The sequence below is a fragment of the Panulirus ornatus genome, chromosome 7 (assembly GCF_036320965.1).
Source record: "Panulirus ornatus isolate Po-2019 chromosome 7, ASM3632096v1, whole genome shotgun sequence".
Classification (NCBI taxonomy): Eukaryota; Metazoa; Arthropoda; class Malacostraca; order Decapoda; family Palinuridae; genus Panulirus; species Panulirus ornatus.
In genome coordinates this window covers 29,820,819-29,844,114 of record NC_092230.1, presented here as the reverse complement: position 1 = coordinate 29,844,114, position 23,296 = coordinate 29,820,819, and the positions used below count along the sequence as shown (strand labels likewise).

Below are 23,296 nucleotides of genomic sequence, written 5' to 3'. Positions count from 1 at the left end.
ATCACTGTTGATTGCTGTCATTGCGACGTAACTCCTCCGATGTGTGGGCTACGTGGACCAGCTCTCCGTGTTATTTCCTACCTTCACCCAAGGCATTGCCATTCCTTGGAAGATATAGCGAGATAATGACGGTTTCCGAACCGGCCACAATCTCTCTATAGCAATTATGACGGAGAATTTCCTTCGGCAAAAGGTAACTAACCGCTTGTTTCGAATGTGCTGTTGATGGATGTTGTTTGACTCGGCTGTATCAGCCAGGAAGACTATCACCTGGCGGTAAGAGGCACCAGATACGGAGCGTGACTGCGAGTATTGTCTGCCTTCCTCCGGGTTCAGCCATCTGTGTGCTGAGATACATTTGAGTGTTTACCCAAATAATCTCGTTTGTTGTTGGATGTAATGGCCATCAGCTGCCAAGTGTTCGTTAAGCATTGTGTGTGTGTGTGTGTGTGTGTGTTAGTGATCAGTGAAAGCAAGTTCCGTAACATCATAGACCCATGCGCTGTTGTATGACAGACGCACAGGACGGTCGCTGTGCTGAAAACGAAGATTTTGTAAAGGACCAGGAGATCCCTCCCTAGGATACCACAGGATATGGAGTAGAAAGGCCTGACAGCAAGATGAATCGCACAACAGGCCGTGAGACTCTCTCGCGCACACACACACACACACACAAATACTCAAAGTCAGGAGTATCCCACACCTTCCCGGCAAGGCCACGTATTATGTTTCCAGTGATAAGCGAATTTCATTCGAATATCTGCGGTCCGAGAGTACGAATCTCACACGAACCCTCTCGAGTCCGGGAGGAGGGGTGGGTGGGGAGGAATCGCGCACCACCATGCGCGCACGGTGATTAAATATATGCGCTCGGACCTCGCCTGCTTGTGGGTGCGCCGCGAGTGAAATATCACCTTCGGCGACGTTGTACCGTTGGAGTCAAATCTCGTCGGAGAATTTCTCGCAAGACAAGAATCCATCGTTTCCCTGATACTGATCATAGCGCAGCCTTGAAGCTGAAGGAACCCTGGTGAAGGGGTCCTTTGGGTTTATATATATATATATATATATATATATATATATATATATATATATATATATATATATATATGATAATGACGATCACATTAAACCGTGATGATAATAAAGGGTAATCGCACTTCAGTAAGAGTCCAGATGATTTTGTGTTGAAACTTTACAATACACAACACGGAGGAAATCCACCGTACCAGGTGTAAACCATTCGCAAGATTTCAAATCCCAACACAAACAAACAAGCTTGTACATCCTCGTTCCGGAATACCAGACTAAGGAGTGTTCTGGCCGTTAAAGGGAACTTGTTGGATGCCTTGTGGTAAAATGGGTTAAAGGTGGATGGTTGGCATGGGTAGCGATATGTGTATTGAGCAACAGCATTACTTTGGTTACTGCGCACTGAAGAACTGTGCCAATAGCATGTTTCTATTTTACCCGTCTGACAAATACATACATCTTTAAAACTCCCAATTTTCTGAAAATTAGACTTATTTTTAACTGGTCATACTAATAGTGTTATAGTGGAAAGCAACATTAAAAGCACCGTTTTTTTTTTTTTTAAGAAACTCGTGCATTAGCTAAGTTAGAAGGATAGGGCTACACTAAACATTTAGATATGTCATCCCTTTCTACCTTGTCATTACGAAATGTACAGAATGTCCTCCTGCCTATCCAGTGAGACTTGTTCACAATTCCATGGCTAAGTGTTGGCAAGAAAATGATCATCCTGTAGACCTTAACAACCCAATCACATTGAGAAACAGACGGTTGACTGACACATTGTGGATGCATACCACCCTCACGTCGACTGCTGTTGCGATTCGAATGACCTGCGAACTTTACCGCAACTACACTGTGGTTGTTCCCTACCATTTGTGAACCATGTGGTGACCACATCGGCTACTGGTGTGGATATACTGTATCATGCCACGTATGATGATTACCCCAGCATACTTGATAAGGACATCTTGGCCAGGAGGCACACAGTGACCGACCGTACGATAAGTATGTACCATAATGACGCCCGCAGTGATCATTGTGACAGAGGAATAGGGTTGATGTGTTGAGCCAGGTGGCTCGGGCTCCGGAGGCTGCCACTGCACGTTCATGCAGCATTACCACCTCCCAGTGTTGGTCGCTAGATTACTGACACGTAGGTGCTACACGTTGGTCTCCATAATACTGTCAACAATACACCTGGGCAGATGTTTTATGTCTATAATGTATCAATATCACAACTTGACTATGTCTGGGAATTTGCCTGTTTCCGTGTTACTGTTCTTATTTCGACATATTTACACCTAACGTGTAGTTTATGACTCCGATGCTGCAGTGCTACAGATAATGTCTTTATATGTTTGATTACAAATGTCCGGACTACGTGAAATAGTTATTTATATCGTCTGATATTGTGTCTATAGCCACGATTTGTCGGTATGATTTTGAATCACAGACGAAGAAAGACCCATCCATTCAAACACACACACACACACACACACACATATATATATATATATATATATATATATATATACCATATTTGTTGTGTACAGTGTTATCTATAATATGTGGCAGGTGTGTCTCCAGTGCCTCAAGGTGTCATTAGTGGTCAGTCTGTATGTTGCGTGTGTCAGCATCTATATCTATACAGCAAATGGGTTCAAAAATGTACGTGTGTTCTTTTTTCGTGAATTGGCCTCAGAGAAGACATGTTTTCTCGGTGCATTAGATATTTTTTCCCCTTCACAGCAAATATGTGTTTTCCTCAAATGATTGGATTAGGATGAAGCAAATTACGTCTCCCGGCCTCCACTGCGGAGCGTTGAGTAGGTTTCTATTATTCTATCAAGTTACAAACGAAAGTCGGAGGAGAGAAGGTTGGAGGTGGAATGGGGTTCTCAGCAGCCGGTTTCTGCCTGACATCTTATTTTCTTATTCCTAAGGTGGAGAGGGTGGAGGGCAGTCATATTGACACTGTGTTGGAGGAGACACTCCACCCCCGGGGTTGCCGGGTCCCTCCCTCCCTCCCCACGCCAGGTGCTGGGTCAGACGCCACTGGCCAGGGAAAGTGTTGTAACGGAGAGTGAAATTTTTATTACTCGTAGCGAGCACTGCTGCAGCGCACTCCCTGGGTCGTCGGCAGCGAGCACACACCTCACGCCCCGCATCTATACTGCGCTGTAGTTCCAGCGCTCTTGTCTGTACGAGGAAGACGAGACCAGTGACGCGTTGACATTGCAAGTGATTTGAAAAAGAGCTCGCGGTTTGGCATCCATCTCGCCGATAGGAAAAATATCCAGCGTTGTTTTTGGATTGAGTTGGTCTAGAGTGTCAGTATATTAACCTCTGAAGGTGTTTATTGCGACTATTGTGAACCAAGCGACATAAAAGCTTTCGCATCACTGGCGAGGAGGTGCAGTGAGGGAATGGTTTGAGACAGGTGACTGAAGCTTGTGTCGGAGCAGCCAGCGGACCTCCTATCCTCGACACCAACATGACGCCCCACTGGTAAGTTGCAGTCTTCTTTGCACTGAAGAAACCACTGTTGTGGTGCACGTATACTGGTGAGGAGTGAGGGCTGCTTCATCTGCTCACACTAACCTGAGCCGTCCCGTAAGAACAGAAAACTGTGCAGCAACAGGAGTTCGAGGTGGATGTATGGAAAGTCATGTTGTGTGTGAGACACTTGCACGCCATCACCTCACCTGCCTGTGGGCCTGCGACGCCCACTGATGTTAAGCTACACTCAAGGTCCCAGCTCCCTCATCAATGAGGCACAAGTTTATATTGTGAAGAGCCGGTGCCCCTCCTCGACACCATCTCATTACTCCCACTCTTATCAATGTTCATACCTTACGTTTTATATTCTGTGAAGACGAACTAGCGTTGGCTATGACGTCTTCTACCATAGAAGGCATAGCTTCTACGGAGGCCCTTCCTTGTTGGGTGATGACACTGCCTAGGTCATAATGTGATACCTGTAGGAAGCCTCGTTCTTTATGTGGTTGTTAAGCAGCAAGTGTAACACAATGTGAAGTTCTAAGTTGTATCTAAACATGGAGTGAGGTAGTGGCCAACTGTGTGAGTTTCTCAAGTGACTGGGAAGAAGCACTTCGTTTGGAGACCAGTGATGCGGTGTTGTGGTGAGGGTTATTTCTTCCTTAATGGCGCTATAGAGAAGTAGGGAAGAAATGAATGAATATTGTGGAGATATTTTGTAAAGTTATTTGAACGCTGAGATAGGAATCCTTATAGCTGGTGGTGTGTGTGTGTGTGGTGTGTGTGTGTGTGTGTGTGTGTGTGTGCGTGCGTGTATGGGGGAAGAGAGAGAGAGAGAGAGAGAGAGAGAGAGAGAGAGAGAGAGAGAGAGAGAGAGAGAGAGAGAGAGAGAGAGAGACTGCGGTGGTTCCAGCAGTCCACTGTAGCTGCTACCTCTGGCCTGGTACCTCACCAGGTTCTCATTAGCTGTACCTACCCCTGGGTACTCCCTCCTGGTGACGCCTGACCTGACCTGACGCTTGACTGGCGGTCATACCGTCGAGTGTCGCCTCCCGCGCATCCTCAAGGCTAGCGAGGGAGGCAGGCAACAACAGCCGAGCCGGACGCTCGCCTCATTACCTGTGTCTACGAGAAAAAACGTCGACCTGATTCAGTCTCATCCTTATTTTAACTTCGGCGGAAGATCTGCGCTGGCGACGTGGTCGTTCTTCATCGTCGTTTTCCTCGCCTGTCGTCGTCGTCGACGTCGTCTTTATGTCGTAAATGATGTCATCGTCGCCAGCGATTTCCTCGTCGGCAACGCGTTGATCACGACAGGGACGAGTACCATTCCATTGATTGGTCCCATGGCATGTGCACATAACCTCACACAGGTGTTAGAATACTCTCATAGAAAGCTTGACCCATTATGAGTGTCGCCGGAGCTGAGATACCATGGTATGATGGTGGTATGTGCTACCCCGTGGTGAAGGTTGTGTCAGCGGTGCATCCTGTGGTGAAGGGTAGCTACAACTTACGTGAGGTGGATGTATCATCACTAGCACCCCTGACTCACGCCCCTTCTACCCTTTGTCTTCTTCCTATTCTCCCTCCTCCTGTCCCTCATCCTCCATCTCTTCTTCCTATTCTTCTTCAGTCTCTTCCTATCCTTCTTCAGCCTCTTGTTCTACTTCCTGTTCCTCTTCATCCTCATTCTATTCTTCTTCTTCTTCCTCCTGCTCTTTTCTGTATTCTTCATCCTCTTTTCATTCTTCCTCATTCTTTTATTATTCTTCGTCATTCCCCGTGCTCAAATTTCTGTTCTCCATCCTCTTCCTATCCTTCCTCATCCTCCTGCACTTCTTCATTCCTCTTCCTGTCATAAGTAGCACTGATGCCTGAGGGATTCGACTTTCACTTAAGTGTCCGACTTATAACCTGAGTGTATCAGTGAGCCTCACTAATCAAGGTTGCTGTTCTGAGGAGCCGATTCCCCCAAAGTTTTCCTCGTCAGATATTAATGACCAGAACTCAGAGTCACGCTCCAGAGAACACCTCTTGCACGAGGATTATTCCCAGTATGTAATATGTTCCGACATATCAGTCTGTCTGCATGTGTATGGACGTTAGTATGCATGTATGTAGCGGATGGGTGGGATCCGCACGGGTTCGAATCCTGGGCGTGGCAGTCGGGCGACAGCCAACCCAGGTGTTCATCCTCCTCTCGGTGCTGGTCGATAAACGGCTACATGACTTAGGCTGTGGTGTGTGTGTGTGTGTGTGTGTGTGTGTGTGTGTGTGTGTGTGTGTGTGTGTGTGTGTGTGTGTGTGTGTGTGTGTGTGTGTGTGTGTGTGTGTGTGTGTGTGTGTGTGTGTGTGTGTGTGTGTGTATACATATAGGAGTATACACTTAGGAGATTCATGAAATAGACAGTAATCAGGTATCCTAAAGACGTAAGGATAGAACAAATAGAAGATATAATATGAAATTAAACAAGAAATTTATGAAAACATAGAGATATTTCTATAGTATACGAAATGGAGATGACTGGAATTAATGGAGTGTGGGTGTGATGAAAGTGAACAGAATACTGAAGTTTAAAACGCTGTATAGATAACAGAGAATGTTGAAAAGATGGGGTCCCACAAGTGTAAAACTCTCTTGCCTTACGGTACAATTAGGCAATTACACACCACATTTAAATGGATGACAAAGCTGCGATATACGACAAGTAGCATAATGGACCCTCTTGGGCTTTTATTTAAAGAAACAAAGGCCATTTTTTTTTTCTTTAGCGTTAGGTGTTGGTAGTGGTGTTCTTCAGTAAGAGCTGAGGTGCTGAATGACTTTACAGAAACACTGGCCAGAGAAAGTTGTTGTTGATAATGACGAAGAAACTTGCGACTCACCAGGAGTTTTATGGTTTTGATGGCACACAAGCTCCTGGGTGGTGTTGTTCAGGGATGCTGAGCTGAGTGTCCTCCACAGAAAGACGCACAGAGAGGCTAGGCATTGATGATGAACCCCACAAGCGAGTCGTGCGCTGTACTAAGGAATGCAAACAGCAACACATCAACGGGTCCTCTCGAGGCTGTTTGCGAACGTGGAGGACAACAGAAACTCACAGGTACACAGATCATTGAAAGAGAATAACCTGCACATTGTCAGTTTGGTTAAGGAGGATCAAATATTGTAAGTCACGGACTTGAAGTTGATTGGCAAATTGTTCCATATGTTAAGAATCCTTTTGAAAACAAAGGGCACTTCGCCTCATTCAAGGTCAAACGTCAGCCCAAGACTTTGTATGCATTACTGATAGTGAAACCAAAGAATCAAGTTTTAAGTAACTTGAAAGATCAAGATTATCAAAGTCTTTTTTGAATGGTTGTATTAGATCACCTTTTTGCCTTCTCTTTTTTAAGCTAAATAGATTCAAGTCGTTCAATCCGCTTTTGTAGAATTTGTTTCTCAGCCCGGGAGTCATCTTCGTAGCTCGGCGCTGCACTCTCTCCATTCTGTTTGTCTTTTTTTTTTTAACGAAGGGTGACAAAAACTAAGTACCTTGCAATGCAGCCCGTTATCACTGTCATGAATGTATATGAGAAACAGAACCGGTCCCAAGACTGATCTTTGTAGCACTCCACTTGTTCCTTCCAACCATTCTGAGGCTTGTTCACTAATCACAAGTTTTTGCTTCCAGCCAGTCACCCAGTTTCCTATCCACCGAAGTACAGCTCCATCAATGCCACGTGACTTAATTTTGCTTGTAACCTTTGATGCGGAAACTTTTCCCGCAGTAAGTGACTTACTGAAAAGTAGCAGTCAAGGAGGTTGATTGTCTCTCTGTCGACTCTGTCGTTGTTTTTGAATAAAACTATTTTTTGTTTGTTTTATACATTTCTATTTCGTTTGTAGCTGACATTGGTCCCTTTCAATTTCTTATGAGCTTTTCTTAGGCATGCATTTTTTCATTTCACTGTTCCACCACCTTCGCTTCGTTTTAGAAATAGCACATCTACTACTCATGTTCCCTCTACTACTTTGATAAAGGTTTTATTGAGACTTTTCCAAGGTTTGCTCTTCAAGATGAATACAGACAAATCATTAGAATTTGCGTGTTAATAGCTCGGTTATTTTCTTGTGACTGTCATGTTTACACCATCACCTGCAGTGTTGAAAGTCACCTCCATAGCAATTTCTCCAAGTTCAACATTATCAACAGGATCCTCATTTCTAGCTGGAACTGAATCTAATATATTCTCGTCGCGAGGAGGTTTCTCGACTAATTGGATTAGGGCACCGTCAAGCAGATTTAGGTAGCGTCCACGCCCGGAGCTACTGGAAGGGGATTCTCACCAATTAGTTACCGGTATGTTGAAATCTCCTACAATGATAACAAGTCACACTGGGGGTCTTGTGTGCTGGTGATGTCACAGAGACAAGTCGTGCGTTGATGTGGTTGCTCAGAGAAATCGTGCGTTCGTTGAAGTTACGAAAAGAAGTCGTGCGTTAAGAAAGAGTTACACAAAAGAGACGTGAGTTGATGACAGGTCACGTAGGTGTCATGTGTTAATGATGAGTCCCACAAACGAGTCGTGCGGTGGGGATAAGTCCCACAGAGGAGTCTGTGTTGATAACGTGTCCCACACCGAAGTCTTGTGTTGATGACGAGTCTCATCACACAGGAGGAGTCGTGCGTTGATGGTGGTTCAAACCATCGGGATGTGCGATACTTCAGGAGTTTCTTACAAACCAGAGAAGGAGGGAAGGCATCTTAGCCAAGTCTTCCAAGATGATGGTATGTGTAGGACCCCAGATGTGTGTGTGGGGGGGAGGGGGGTTGGAGTCTTGAGAATTATGTGTGTCATATGTCTCTTAAGGTGAGACGCTTAGGAGTAATGTATCTCAACTGAAGCTGAGATATGTAGAACTGTCTCTCCCGCACGAATAGGAGAGAGAGAGAGAGAGAGAGAGAGAGAGAGAGAGAGAGAGAGCACTTCAGATTGCTGTATTCTGCACAGATTGAGCTAGATGAGTGTACTTCAGTTGAATTTTTATGGAAAACAAAAAGCCTGTGAAATGTATAAGACAAATGAGAAAAAAAAAACAGGATTTTTTGAGAGCAGTGTTGGGAGAGCGACGTAGCACGGCAAGAAACTACACTACGTGATGAAATGGAAGTTGGCAATACTCTCTCTATTCAGGACAGCCGAGGGAAGGCTCAGGGACCTGCAGTCATCAGCGAGGATTCCAGAGAAGAGCCAGTGGACGAAATTCTGAAGGGCACTGAGCGGTTGATAAACCCCTGGAGCTCTCGCCAGTAGTAGAGGGAGGAAGGGTGGAAAATAGTGAATGCCACTGTGGTGTGAGTTGCGAGAGGAGCGAGTCCGCCTTCCGGCTTTAGTAGAACATAGTCTCGCAACGTGAGACGGTCACGGGGTTTGGGTAATCTTGTTCCCTCGGCACCGCTGTGGAGGCGGGTGATGAGCCAGGCGTCGGTGGTGTGTGTGGGTCATGTTCCCAGTACGTGTCCCCTTCGTCAGCCCTCCTGGGTGACACCCCCACGTACGCCAGCCTCTCGAGCAGTAAGGTCAAGATGGCTTGTGCTTGCTTTGGTGCCTCTTAACGTTGCCCTTGTAACGTCAGAGAATATCACTCAGACGATGATTGACTCGGCTGGACCATCGTACTTGCCGCTGACGATGAAATGATGCGTTTACCGACCTACATTACGGTTGTCACTTGTTTATCAAATGGCGTCCAAGCTACGTATCTTAGTTGTATATCAACTGACTGTTATATTTTTGTCTTGTGTCTCCTCTGATGATGTGATTATTACACGAAAGTGCACTTAGAAACTTATATATATATATATATATATATATATATATATATATATATATATATATATATATATATATATATATTCATTTATTCATTTTTATTATACTTAGTCGCAGTCTCCCGCGTTAGCGAGGTAGCGCAAGGAAACAGACGAAACTATGGCCCAACCCACCCACATACACATGTATATACATAAACGTCCTTACACGAACGTATACATACCTATACATTTCAACGTATACATACATATACATACACAGACATATACATATATAAACATGTACATATTCATACTTGCTGCCTTCATCCATAGTCGTCGCCACCCCGCCATACATGAAATTGCACCCCCATTGCCCAGCGCGCGCACGAGGTAACGCTAAGAAAAGACAACAAAGGCCACATTTGTTCACTGTCTCCAGCTGTCATGTATAATGCACCGAAACCACAGCTCACTCTCCATATCCTGGCCCTATATATATATCTATCTATCTATATATATATATATATATATATATATATATATATATATATATATATATATATATATATATATATCCCCTATTCCTTGGTTGAGGCTTAATAAGCTCTCCTTTACCCACAAGAAAAAGAAGATACAGGAAAGTGTCGCTATCAGAGTAAACCTCACCTTTGATAAAAAGCTACATGAAGATTTCATTACTAGGTATACACAAGCTCGTGTTTCCTAACCTACGGTGCAAGCTGGATTTCCCAGCTCGTGGATGGTCTTTTTCTGTCTTGTAAAAACATCCTTTCGTGATTTTTGTTCAAGATGCTGACGGTGACCTTGAAAGGGGATGAGTCCAGAGCGCGTGGTGGACATGAGTCACGTCCTGCGTGTGTGTGTGTGTGTGTGTGTGTGTGTGTGTGTACATGACGGGTGTGATTTTCAAAAGACAGGCAGGAATGGTGTAGGGAAAGAAACAATTATCTTAACGGTCCATCCTTGAGTTGCCACACAGTAATCATGTAACGCAGCTGTTGTCGAGTATTGTGTGGGCTAGCTTGTAATGGGGGCTCACAAGCACCCACCTCTCGTGTGCAAAAACCAGAGTAATATCTATAGAAGAGGGGAAATGAACCAACATGTGAAGATATATTGATATACTGGTATTATGAAGGTAAGATTATAACCTAATCTATTCCTAGAACACTTAAAGAAAGAATCGGAAGGTCAGTTTTCGTAATATTATCCTTTGCTGTTACATTTGCTTCCTATGGCTGACTCTCTCCGGCTTTACTTGGGCTGTGGTGGATGAGAGATGCCTGTCGTGTGTCCCCGCACGTACGTGACGTGACATCATAGGATCTAGTAACAGTAACTCTCTGCTGTCTGCCTGGCACGTCCTTTGGGCGAGCACGTCCGTCGGGCTATCACGTCCTTCAGGCTGGCACTTCTGTCGGTCTGGCACTACTGTCGGGCTGGCACGTCCGTCGGGCTCTCGTGTCTTTGCCTCACAAGGGCACCAGCAGTTGCCACGTTTCATTGGGCTGAGATGAGCATGGGAGGACCAGAACTGCGTATTATGCCTACTGGTCCTCACCACTCCCACAGACGCCACCATAGCTTCTCATTCCCACCATCTCCCTTATACACACACACACACATACACACACACACATACACACACACACACACACACACACACACACACACACACACACAGAGTTGTTAAATTCCTCGAGCTTCAGGTCCACACAGGTGCAATAAGGTTACGGGACGTGAGGCGTGAGGAGTGTGAGTCCATAAAATCATTCACTTTCCTACGTTCGCTCAGCCAGCCTCTCACCGTGGAGAAACCTCTGGCCTGAGGAAAGAGTGATTTGTCTTGCGGTGCTGATGAGCTCGTCAGGAAAACATGCTGAAGGAGAGGAAAGTTGGCTTCTGCCGTCAGTGACAGCGAGGACTTGTTTGTTCAAGAGAAAGTACTTGAGCTTGCAGGTGTAAGGGACGACTCAGCCAGCTGCGTCTCTCTCTCTCTCTCTCTCTCTCTCTCTCTCTCTCTCTCTCTCTCTCTCTCTGATGTGGTGGTTGGCCTGGCTGGTATCCTGCCTTGTGATCCTGCAGTATTCTGTTGGAAAAAAAATACAACGAGATTAGAGATGGGAAGGGTGGTGGTGGTGTGGTGGAGGTGGTGGGGCGGCCAGCGAAAAGGTTTGCAGCTGTAAGTGAGGTGGTGGAGTGGAGTAGGGTGGAGGCGGGGGTGGGGGATGTGATGATGAGGTACTCCTTCCCCTCTGGACCATTAGGTTCGAACACTGACTGGTTCAGCCATCCCACACGACTTACTCTAGATGACGTGATTAGATCCCGCCACCATCTAACATGTCATCTACAGCATAGAGCGATTCAGCAGTGGTTGGCAGTGTGTCTCACCTGGTGCTATGACATTATCTGTCAAAAACATAGTTGAATCGATCAACCAGTATGGTGGGGTTTGCAGGAAGGCAAGTTGTGGTTGAACTCTTGCTGACTGTGCACTGTGCTATGGTCATAACATTATCATCCTCGTAGACGGAATGTAGCATACGCACAGTACTTTAGCTTAGCAGTACACTTCTTTATAGACTGTGGAAGAGAAATACAGTAACATTTTGGTTCTTGGAAAATGTGTCCATCCTCACCTCAGAGGAGCAGATGCCCGAGTTGGTGAGTTAGGTGAAGCTATTGCTATTTCCTGGGTTTGTATGTGTGAGCTGGGATGATGTAGCTCTGCTTTGATCAAAGGCTGACACATCCAAGTTCCTCGCTGGAATGATGCAGGCGGTAGTCTCGTGGTTCCACGCAACATCCTCGCACTTTGCGTCTTTGTAAATTGTGTGTCAGTTTTCGTCGTCCTTTTGTGTCACTATGATCTCAGTGTCATCTTAAAAAACAATGACTATCATGTCTCTCACGAGCCAGCAACACCACCCTCTACAAAGCTGCCTGGAGGCACGTGCAACGCTTTCTCTGCCATCGTGGAGTTGAGCGTGAGTGTAAACATTCATAAAAGCATCTGGCGGAGTCGAGTGTTGGCGACCGTCACCGTGTGTTACCCAGAACACATTCATACTCATGTTCCGTGCAAATCATGACAGAAGCCGCCCACCTGCCAGCCGCTCTGGCCTGTAATGAACACCGGCTGACTTCATGTGTCCCGGTGAAGCCCTCTACCGTAGACAACGCCTCCCTCTGTGACCCAGCTACTATTGCTACTCCTCATCCGCCCGCTGCTACGCCTTCACTTGCCCTCCTCCCACCTTCGGCACGTACTGATCGCCTACGCTCCTGCTGCCGCCCACGTCCACTGGTGTAAACAGTACCTACGTACGCCCTCTCTACAGCCTGACTGCTGCCACTGTTTCCATACATCCGCCGCCACTACCCCCATGTGATACTCCCTCCACCACTCACACCTGCCACCATGTGTACACCTCCTCCACCCACCACGTCTGCCACCATGTGTACTTCCACCGCCACCCACCACACCTGCCACCACATGTTACATCCTCACCCGCCACACCTGCTACCATGTGTGATACTACCGCGACCCACCACATCTGTCACCATAAGTTCCACCAGCACACACCACATCTACCACCACGTACTCTATTGCCACCCACCACACCATGTGTACTCCAGTCGCCGTCCACCACACTTGCCACCGTGTACTTCCACCGCCATCTACCACACCTGCCACCATACTGTCCACCACCACCCGCCCACATTCACCTCCCCCCTGCACACACACGACACCATCATCTTCCCGTTCACTGTCATTATTGGCAAGACTGCCTGCCACTCTTACTGTTCCAGGAAGGAAAATTCTCCTGCAGTTTCCACGTGACTTGATTTCGCTAATGATGCGCGAGTCATGTTGTTGTGTGGGTTACGAGCCTTGGCGAGGCTAACCACTTGTGAACTGTTCCATTCTCTGCGCATGACAGTGTTCTTAGTGACGATTGCTGCCTAACTGGTGAATAGATTATAGATCCTAAGCATTTACAGACACACACACACACACACGCACGCGCGCACACATACATACACACACACACACACACACACACACACACATACATATATATACACTGAAACACACATACAGAGTATATATATATATATATATATATATATATATATATATATATATATATATATGTAAACGCCCCTACACGCACATATACATACATATGCATTTCAACGTATACATACTTGTACATACACACACACACATGAAACTACAGCTCCCTTTCCACATCCAGGCTTCACCGACCTTTCCATGGTTTACCCCAGACGCTCCCAGACGCTTCACATGACCTAGTTCAATCCACTGATAGCACGTCGACCTCATACCCTATATCTTTGACGAAGTTCTTCGTCAACCCAAGCTTGATGTGCTAAGGAGGCAGATACATTTTCTAAGGGTCAACAAGAGGTGGATTGAGGACATTCGTCTTCCATGGAGCCAGTGATGTTCGGTTTGGCCACAACGTTTTTAACATAATGATTGTTTTCGTCCCGACTGATCTAGTATTTGTTCATAACCACGAGGAAAATGAAGCACGATAAGTTGGCAAGTGCATTTTCGTGTAACGATCACATCATCAGGGGAGACACAAGAATGAGATAGAAGACGTGAAACAATCAGTTGGTATACAAGGAAGAGACGTAGCTAAGAGGTCATTGGTAAACAAGCGTTTCCGAATGGTGGTGTTCGGGTTGGTGGTGTTCGGGTCTGGCAACATGCCTGTCAAAGATTTTTTTATGTGAAGAAGAAAAGAAATTGTTAACAAACTTTGTCTACAAGAAAGCTGTCTTATTTGTATAGACCTCCACTGATAATAATGTTACAATTTTTTGTGTATTTGATAATAGAAGATTCAGTGATATTTCTCGTGGTAAAGGAGTTACAGTTGATAACTGAATTAGCATTACTCGAGTCAATACAATGGCCATAATTTTGAGCAAGATTAAACAAAGCATTTGATTCTTGTCCTGTTCTTATATCATGATTATGTTGCTTAAGTCTTACATAAAGATCCTTACTAGTCTGCCCAACATAAAACGTATTTCAGTTTTTACAAGGTATTCTGTAAACACAGCGTTTACCAATGGCTTCTTAGCTACGTCTCTTCCTTGTATGTCAACTGACTGTTCTACGTCTTCTGTCTCATTCTTGTATTTCCCCTAACGATGTGATAATTACACGAAAGTGCACTTTGGAACTTATTGTTCTCCATTTCCCTGTGGTTTTATGCTTATATATATATGGTTAAGAGAAGGAACGACACGTGTAAAACTCTCTCCCCGTAACACACAAGCAAACACACAGGCGCACACGCAAGCAGTAATCACACAAGCATACACACAGGCAGTAATCACACAAGCACCCACAGAAGCAGTAATCACACAGGCACACACACACACACACACACACACACACACACACACACACACACACACACACACACAAGCAGTAACCACACAAGCACACACACACGCACACACACAAGCAGTAACCACACAAGCACACGCACACAAGCAGTAATCACACAAGCACACACACACACAAGCAGTAACCACACAAGCACACACACACAAGCAGTAATCACACACACACTCACACACACACACACACACACACACACACACACACACACACACACAAGCAGTAACCACACAAAGACACACAAGAGAAGTTTCTTCAACCATCTTTGTCCTCCTCAGGACGTGGCATGTGGTGCTGCTGCTGCTGGTGATGACGGTGCCAGCTCTACCCCAGCTGGCCATTCCCCGCGATGGTGGAGGACATGGCGGAGGACATGGTGGAGGACATGGCGGAGGACATGGCGGAGGCTACGGAGGAAGCCACGGTGGAGGCCACGGTGGAGGAGGTCATGGTGGAGGCTATGGCGATGGTGGACATGGTGGAGGCTACGGTGGTGGTGGGCATGGTGGAGGAGGACATGGTGGAGGCTACGGTGGTGGAGGACATGGTGGTGGAGGACATGGTGGAGGCTACGGCGGTGGAGGACATGGTGGAGGAGGGGGGTACTCACCCTGCCACCCCCAGACCATCACTAAGTACAACACCATCTACAAGGACCGTAAAGCTAACGTCGTCAACAATGTAAGTCAGTTATCCCCTGACACCCCATCCCATATCCTCTGAGTGACACACACACACACACACACACACACACACACACACACACACACCCACACACACACACACCTGAAGCCGTTTTCTTTAGCCAAAAATTATTACGTGTTTGAGTTTCTTGAGGTTTTCTTTACTTTAAAAGCTTGGCGTTCAGCACCATGACGGTGAGTGTGTCTCGCTGGGTGTATGATGTTCACAGAGACTCACTGTGAAAGTGTGTTAACCACTGTGTGTGTTGAGAGCATCAACATTCTTTTTAACATTGGAGTTGAATGATTTATCAGATCATCTTGTATTGTCGACCAATGCGTTTGCTACTTTTACTTCTGCATCTTGAAGGTATGTTGCGAGAGAGAGAGAGAGAGAGAGAGAGAGAGAGAGAGAGAGAGAGAGAGAGAGAGAGAGAGAGAGAGCGCCAGTGATGCGTTGCGGCTTTTGGGGGTAAGGGGGAGGAGTTAGAGAGAGAGAGAGAGAGAGAGAGAGAGAGAGAGAGAGAGAGAGAGAGAGAGAGAGAGAGAGAGCGCTTTCAGTGCGTCAATAGGGAAAATGCGCTTTCTACGTGTATTTGATGCTGACTGCATAGTTTACTCGCTCATCTTACTGGATTAGAACCTTTCGTGTTGTGGCAGACACGATGAGTATGGTCAGGGACGTCCTTACCTGGGGAATATCTCTTAGTTTATACCAACAATATTGTGTTTCCTGTTTCTGTTGGTACGAACTCAGGGAAAGCGGCAGCCGTGGTCTATGTGCCGATGTATAGAAACTATGCTTCACGGATTGTCTCATTTATCCGCTTTGATAATTCATCTTCTCGTATTCCCATTCCCTATACATCTCCATTATTATCTGTTACTTGTATGTTCTACGGTCCCTGTCCTTCTACTCAATGTTCTCCACGTTTGACAAAATGAAGACGAGAAGGTTTGGTTATGTGAAGGAATCATTAGAAAGACGCAATGGATGAGAGTCTTCTATATTGGTATGGTCCGAAAGAACGTACTGCAGGAGATAAGTTTGGGCCAGAATATATATATATATATATATATATATATATATATATATATATATATATATATATATATATATATATATACATATAGCAGTGCAGTAGAAGGTGGTACAAAGAGGAGTGGTAGACTGATATTTAAGATGAAGGATTCAGGGGAATTACTGAGGATCGAATGCAACAGAGGTACTTTGTGTATGGAAATGGAGACGCTCTTGTTTACCTAAGTGAATCACTTTACTGTGTGATATTAGAAAGTAAGACGCACTTTTGTGAACGTGGAAATCCAAGTTTCGACTTATCCACACGTCGTATGGGATGAGGATGTGCAGGAGTGCTGTTGTGAAGGATGTTTGTACACACCTGATCCACCCCATTGAATCGTTTGGTAGTTTGAAGTATCATTCTATTCCCTTAATCTCCGTTTTCTTCAAACATCCGGTACCGAGCGAAATATCTAACCTGCGAATTGAATGACTGCAGGCAAGAGCGTGTGTACTCCGCTACTCATAAGGGGCAGGGCAATGCCAAGCAAAGGGCTTCGGAGGCAAAATTAGGTAATGAGCAGTTCAGCTTCTTTTTTCTTGTCAAATTTTGTTTGTTTGGGGTATTTTTGTTCATAACACAGACTCTTGGTGGCTTTTGAGTAACGTACACACTGAGAGAGGCGCTAGGGTGAAAAGCGATGGTTCTCGCTCGTCAATGGCTACGGTTAACACCAGTCATATCATACTGGGCCAACGATCATAGTTATGTAATAGTCATACTTCTCCCTCCTCCCTTCTCTTTTCTTAAGTCCTTGTACCATTACAACCTCCCTTCTCTTTTCTTAAGTCCTTGTACCATTACAACCTCCCTTCTCTTTTCCTTGCTCCTTGTACCATTACAACCTCCCTTCTCTTTCCCTTGCTCCTTGTACCATTTCAACCTCCCTTCTCTTTTCCTTGCTCCTTGTACCATTACAACCTCCCTTCTCTTTTCCTTGCTCCTTGTACCATTACAACCTCCCTTCTCTTTTCCTTGCTCCTTGTACCATTACAACCTCCCTTCTCTTTTCCTTGCTCCTTGTACCATTACAACTATCCTTATCTATCATCAAAATATACCTTAAGATTTCGCCGGCAGTTTTGGGCCATAAGGCTAGATATGGATATGTGTAGTAATCTGCACATGACTATGAGGATTTCATGTGAGCCATGAAACCATAAGATATTTTCCACTAGCAATCGCAAGCCAGTGGCTTGGTAATAACCAGATCGGTGGTTTGAAGTGCTTTCGTTCACTGCAACATGGAAGTCTATGTTTTATCGGCGCCGTAGGTAAGACGCAACAAACTAATATACTTAATGCAAACGGACACACAATGTAAGTGGTGTAGATATATTGAAGAGTCATTATCCCCCTCGTCTTGGAACAGAGTCAGTTTCTCTCGTTGTTATGAAACAGATATCGTCTCCCTCCTTGTCATTGGATAGAATCCAGTTTCCTCCTCAAGCGTCTCTTAAAGGATCACTAAGAGGAGTGCACGGAGTAACACCAAGGGATGAGTGCAACTTGGACTGTGTGTAGGAAACGCCTTTGGTCAGTAAGAGTATTATGTGGCTTGGAATCGTCTCACAGTATGATGATACATATTACATCTGTACCTCAGGAAGATAAATGTTTTGTTGTGATCAATACCGTATGTTTTGCCGTGGTCAATACTGTATGTTTTGCCGTGATCAATACTGTATGTTTTGTCGTGATCAATACTGTATGTTTCGCCGTGATCAATACTGTATGTTTTGTCGTGATCAATATTGTATGTTTCGCCGTGATCAATACTGTATGTTTTGTCGTGATCAATATTGTGTTTTGTCATGATCAATACTGTATGTTTTGTCATGATCAATACTGTATGTTTTGTCGTGATCAGTACTGTATGTTTTGTCGTGATCAATACTGTATGTTTTGTCGTGATCAATATTGTGTTTTGTCATGATCAATACTGTATGTTTTGTCATGATCAATACTGTATGTTTTGTCGTGATCAGTACTGTATGTTTTGTCATGATCAATACTGTATGTTTTGTCGTGATCAATATTATGTTTTGTCATGATCAATACTGTATGTTTTGTCGTGATCAATACTGTATGTTTTGTCGTGATCAATACTGTATGCTTTGCCGTGGTCAATACTGTATGTTTTGCCGTGATCAATACTGTATGTTTTGTCGTGATCAATACTGTATGTTATGCCGTTATCAATACTGTATGTTTTGCCGTGATCAATATTGTATGTTTCGCCGTGATCAATACTGTATGTTTTGTCCTGATCAATATTGTGTTTTGTCATGATCAATACTGTATGTTTTGCCGTGATCAATATTGTATGTTTTGTCGTGATCAATATTGTATGTTTTGTCGTGATCAATACTGTATGTTATGCCGTTATCAATACTGTATGTTTTGCCGTGATGAATATTGTATGTTTTGTCATGATCAGTGCTGTATGTTTTGTCGTGATCAGTACTGTATGTTTTGCCATGATCAATACTGTATGTTTTGTCGTGATCAATATTGTGTTTTGTCATGATCAATACTGTATGTTTTGCCGTGATCAATATTGTATGTTTTGTCGTGATCAATACTGTATGTTTTGTCGTGATCAGTACTGTATGTTTTGTCGTGATCAATATTGTGTTTTGTCATGATCAGTGCTGTATGTTTTGTCGTTATCAGTACTGTATGTTTTGCCGTGATCAATACTGTATGTTTTGTCGTGATCAATATTGTATATTTGTTGTGATCAATACTGTATGTTTTGTCGTGATTAGTACTGTGTGTTTTGCCATGAGCAGACTTTAAAATCCTAACGTACCCTCCCCAAGCACTTAGTTTTACGATACTTATTACTAACCTACACAGAATCCTTGTGCTGCTGTTTGCCTGGTAACGTCAGTGTGGTGTATTCCCGCAGGTGGAGGTTCGCAACCCGAAGCCACACGTGAAGAAAATAGTGGAGACACGGTACACCACCATCAGGTACCCGGTGTTCATCACGCAGGTGATCAAGCCGCTCCTCACCCAGGTAGAGACGAAGGTGCGTCCCATGTTCTTCACCAAGACCATCAACCGATACACTACTGTCAAGTTCACCGTCACGGGCATCGGCCAGGTTACAGTCACCACCGTCAAGTTCGAGAAGGAGTACATCACCCGCTGCATGAAGAAGGGTTACGGTCACCGTCGCGAAGACTCTGAAGGTCCTGAAGTTCGTGACATTTCAGAAGACGAGGCGCCCTCAGTGCCCACGTACCGCACGCAAACTGTGCAAACGACGCCCTCAGACACCCCATACGATGCCCCTTGGGGCAGCCGCGCAAGTCCGGCCAAACGCTCACCGTCGGACCGACTTCCCGCGGCGGAGATTGAACCCACAGCGACCCGCCTCCCTCTGGAGAGTCTACCTCCCAGCAGGGTAAACCTGACACCCATCAGTCATGGAGGCTTTAGACGACCGCTGAGGCCCAACGGGCCAGTCAGGCCAGGTCCGCCGCGGCCTCAGGGGCCACCCAGGCCAACCGGGCCGCTGGGCCTGTTAGGCGCCTTGACTCAACTTGGAGGAAGCCTGACTGGGTCTCAGCCCAACGTGGGAGGTGAACCCTTGGCACCACACCCGCCCCTGCCTAGGCCTCCCGTCGCCGTCAGGGGTTAGATGACCCATGTCTTTAGCAGATCTTCCATTTGAGCTTGTAATGTCCTCCCCCGTATGATAATCTCCACCTGTTGGAATCTGTCTTGAGTAGGTGGGAAAGGCATCCTTCCTTCAGCTAAAAGTAGGTAGCTATACATGTACGTGTTCCTTGTCTTATAACCAGTTGTCACCAATCCGTCCATCTAGTCAGCTAGATTATAGAGTATGATGAACCAGGCTAACTAACCTCTTGAATACGACGATGGAGTTCTTCAGCACGATGGGATTACTCAACGACCCTCTCAGCGCGACGGGGCGACCACCCTACAGCACGACAGGACAATGCACCAGCACGACGAGAAGGCTCTTCAGAGCGACACTCTGTACACCCAATCCTTCAGGTTCAGGTCAAAGGATAGACAGGTCACCCCCCTATCCGTAAGGGTCGTATTGTCGTGTTAATAGCTGTACCCTCATGAGCAAGAGTTGTACAGTCGTGCTCAAGGGATCAAAGTTTATGGGTCAGGTTAAGTTTAAAACGCCTGGTGTGTCAAGGTTAGCTTTTCTGCTTGCTAGGTTAAGCTCCCGTATGTTCCTCAACCTTCCACCGAAGTTGCTTGCACCTTTGGCTAGACCCATTATTACTAAGACTGGGGGCTGGTCCCTCCTGTTCACCAATGTAACGTGCTGGCCACGATCTGCCACTCTCATATTCTGTAATAAACAGCTGCAACAAGAGTGTTATTTTGTATGTATGATAAAGTTTGCATTATACACGAGTGACTTGATTGCGTAAGTGTAAAAGATCTGCCATAATCATGGAAGTATTCCTAATTGTATGGTGTTCCTGCATCTCCCAGGTAGCGTTCCACGCGCGGAGCAGGGTAAGGTGGTTTCCTTTCGTAAGGGAAGGTTCTCGACGACGACGCCGCACTCTTTCCTCCTGTGTCTGTGATGCAGTATGTAGGTGCACTTCGTATGGATGTCCCAGTTGGATATGCAATATAGGATGAGATGCTGCAAATGTAAGGTACGCCGCTGGTGCTATGAGTTTATCATACATTCTGGCTAATAGATATTGCTGCGGTGATGCATTCATATTAGTGTAAAAATATCTGTATGTACAACACGCGAAATATGAAGATTTGAAGTCTAGCTTAACGAAGCGTTTTATCAGTTTTGATGCTTTCTTTAAGTACGATTTTCTTTCATGATATTTCGAGCACACGCTTCGATATAACGCAGTGAGTTGAGTCATAAGCCTTTACGTAATAAAAACAAAGCGGCTCATTATAACGATTTTCATCACATCTTAGACGACTTATAGCCACCATGGAACATACCACTCCGCTAAAGACTAGCATTACTTTACCCTTAATCTTGTACTACAGAAGTAGGGGTTACTTTACCACGTCGTGGAGGAGGTCCGGTTTTGTTTTTCTTATTTTTGAGAATACTTTTTTGTTTGATTTACTTATTCATTTGTATCACTCATGGCACTTTAAGTATTATCAGTGATTATATTTACGTTTATCCGAAGATCATTTTGCTGATTTTCAAGAAGTATGCTGATAATTGTCAAAGTCCCTGACAGAGCCAATTACAGTGTTCTGGGCTTCTGCAAAAATATTATCTTTTTCGTATCTTTTTTTTATGGATATTGTTACGAACATGTGTGTGCCCACATGTTCGTATGTATGTATGGTGTGTCTTTGTGTATGGTGTGCCTTTGTGTAGGGTGTTGTTGTAATTTCTTGTTTGGACGAGGATTAGGGTCTCCCACTGCTAACAGCTCGGACCTCACTTCCCTGACCGAGTTATTTGTCTTAATAATCCTGTTTTGAAGCAGATGTTGACCAGTCCTCCAGCACCCGAACCCTTATCAGAGGCGTCAGGTCAAGTCGTGGGGCCAGCTACGGGGTATGTCACCCCGTACGCTATCGCCGCTGTCGTAAACAAGGGAACAAAGGAGGTTGAACTCTACGCAAGATGAGGGCCGGACCTTAGTCTTCCTCCAGCCAATCACGTCGGGATGAGGGCGTGACAATCAGTCTTTTGACCAATCACGGGCAATTGTGGTCATTTCGACCTATCGTAGCCATAGTGGCGGGTCAAGGCGTGGCTAGCTGTTCCTGCCTTGTTGGTCGTTCAGATAAAAGGCTCAGACGATCACCTGGGAGTCGATTCCTTCAGCAGTCCCGAGCCCAGCAAGGTAATGTAGGCTTTCCCTGTCTCGAATCCCGTAGCCACCGCTGCCCTAGATTGTAAGATGTTTACTGTGTCACGTCAGGTTTAGCTAAGTGTATCGATGTATCAAAACTTGTCATATAATTGCCCAACGAATGTTTTGTGTCATGCGTTTATAGTCAACTTGTCATGAAGGAAAGAGATTTCCTGGTTTGAAATCTTACCTGGAATGAAGAATGTGGAATATTGAATGTCAAGTGCTAACGAAAGTGTTTGTACCCGATTAATGTGCTTGTCATCTTGTATTCTTATTTCTTGTATTATATGTAGATTTAACCCTGGTGTTTGTTTTAATCCCACAACGTTAAGATAGTGTTATCCTGTGTTGTGTAACGTAACAAATGTAACGTCCTAGCAAAAATAAGGATCAGTATAGTATTTGTAACGTATATATGTAATTGGCGACCTTGCTAGAATAAGTATTGAGTTCGTAACAATGTTGATTTGCATGAGGATATCTATAAGATGGAAATGAACTCTTGTCTCATTAAGCAATTTTTTTTCATTCACATGTTTCTTCCTGAACTTGCTATCATATGAAGACCACAGTCGGCCATACAAGATAAAAAAAAAGATATTTACAAAGCGGACCTCACGACCCACACACCAATAAACATGGAGCAAAAACATAGCGAGAATTTGTATATGGTCTTAAGACCTGAGGAAGGTGTCAAAGCTTTTCCAGTTGGTGGATGTTATAGTGGTTTGACGATGAAGATGAAACTGGCAGTTGACAGTCTAAACAACCAGTCATGGGCACCTCACATCATCGCCAGAGTGTATACAATCTTAGAGTTATCCATAGCACGTGAGGAAAGTGTTAAGGATTTTCGGTTTAT

The 23,296-nt window shown here is 45.0% G+C and overlaps 1 protein-coding gene across 2 annotated transcripts in view; it reads left to right on the top strand.

The window, feature by feature from the left end:
- Window positions 1-22,734, top strand: part of LOC139749486 (uncharacterized) — a 32,439-nt gene extending 9,705 nt beyond the window's left edge. The window contains exons 1-3 of one of the 2 annotated variants that reach the window (XM_071663405.1): window positions 3,149-3,543; window positions 15,090-15,492; window positions 19,494-22,734. In XM_071663405.1, the coding sequence (XP_071519506.1) occupies window positions 3,530-3,543; window positions 15,090-15,492; window positions 19,494-20,231 (1,155 nt within the window). In that variant the 5' untranslated portion in view covers window positions 3,149-3,529 and the 3' untranslated portion in view covers window positions 20,232-22,734. Of the gene's footprint in view, window positions 1-3,148; window positions 3,544-15,089; window positions 15,493-19,493 lie in introns of those variants that run through there. The other variant, XM_071663404.1, reaches the window with a different exon arrangement.
- Window positions 22,735-23,296: the final 562 nt, after the last annotated feature.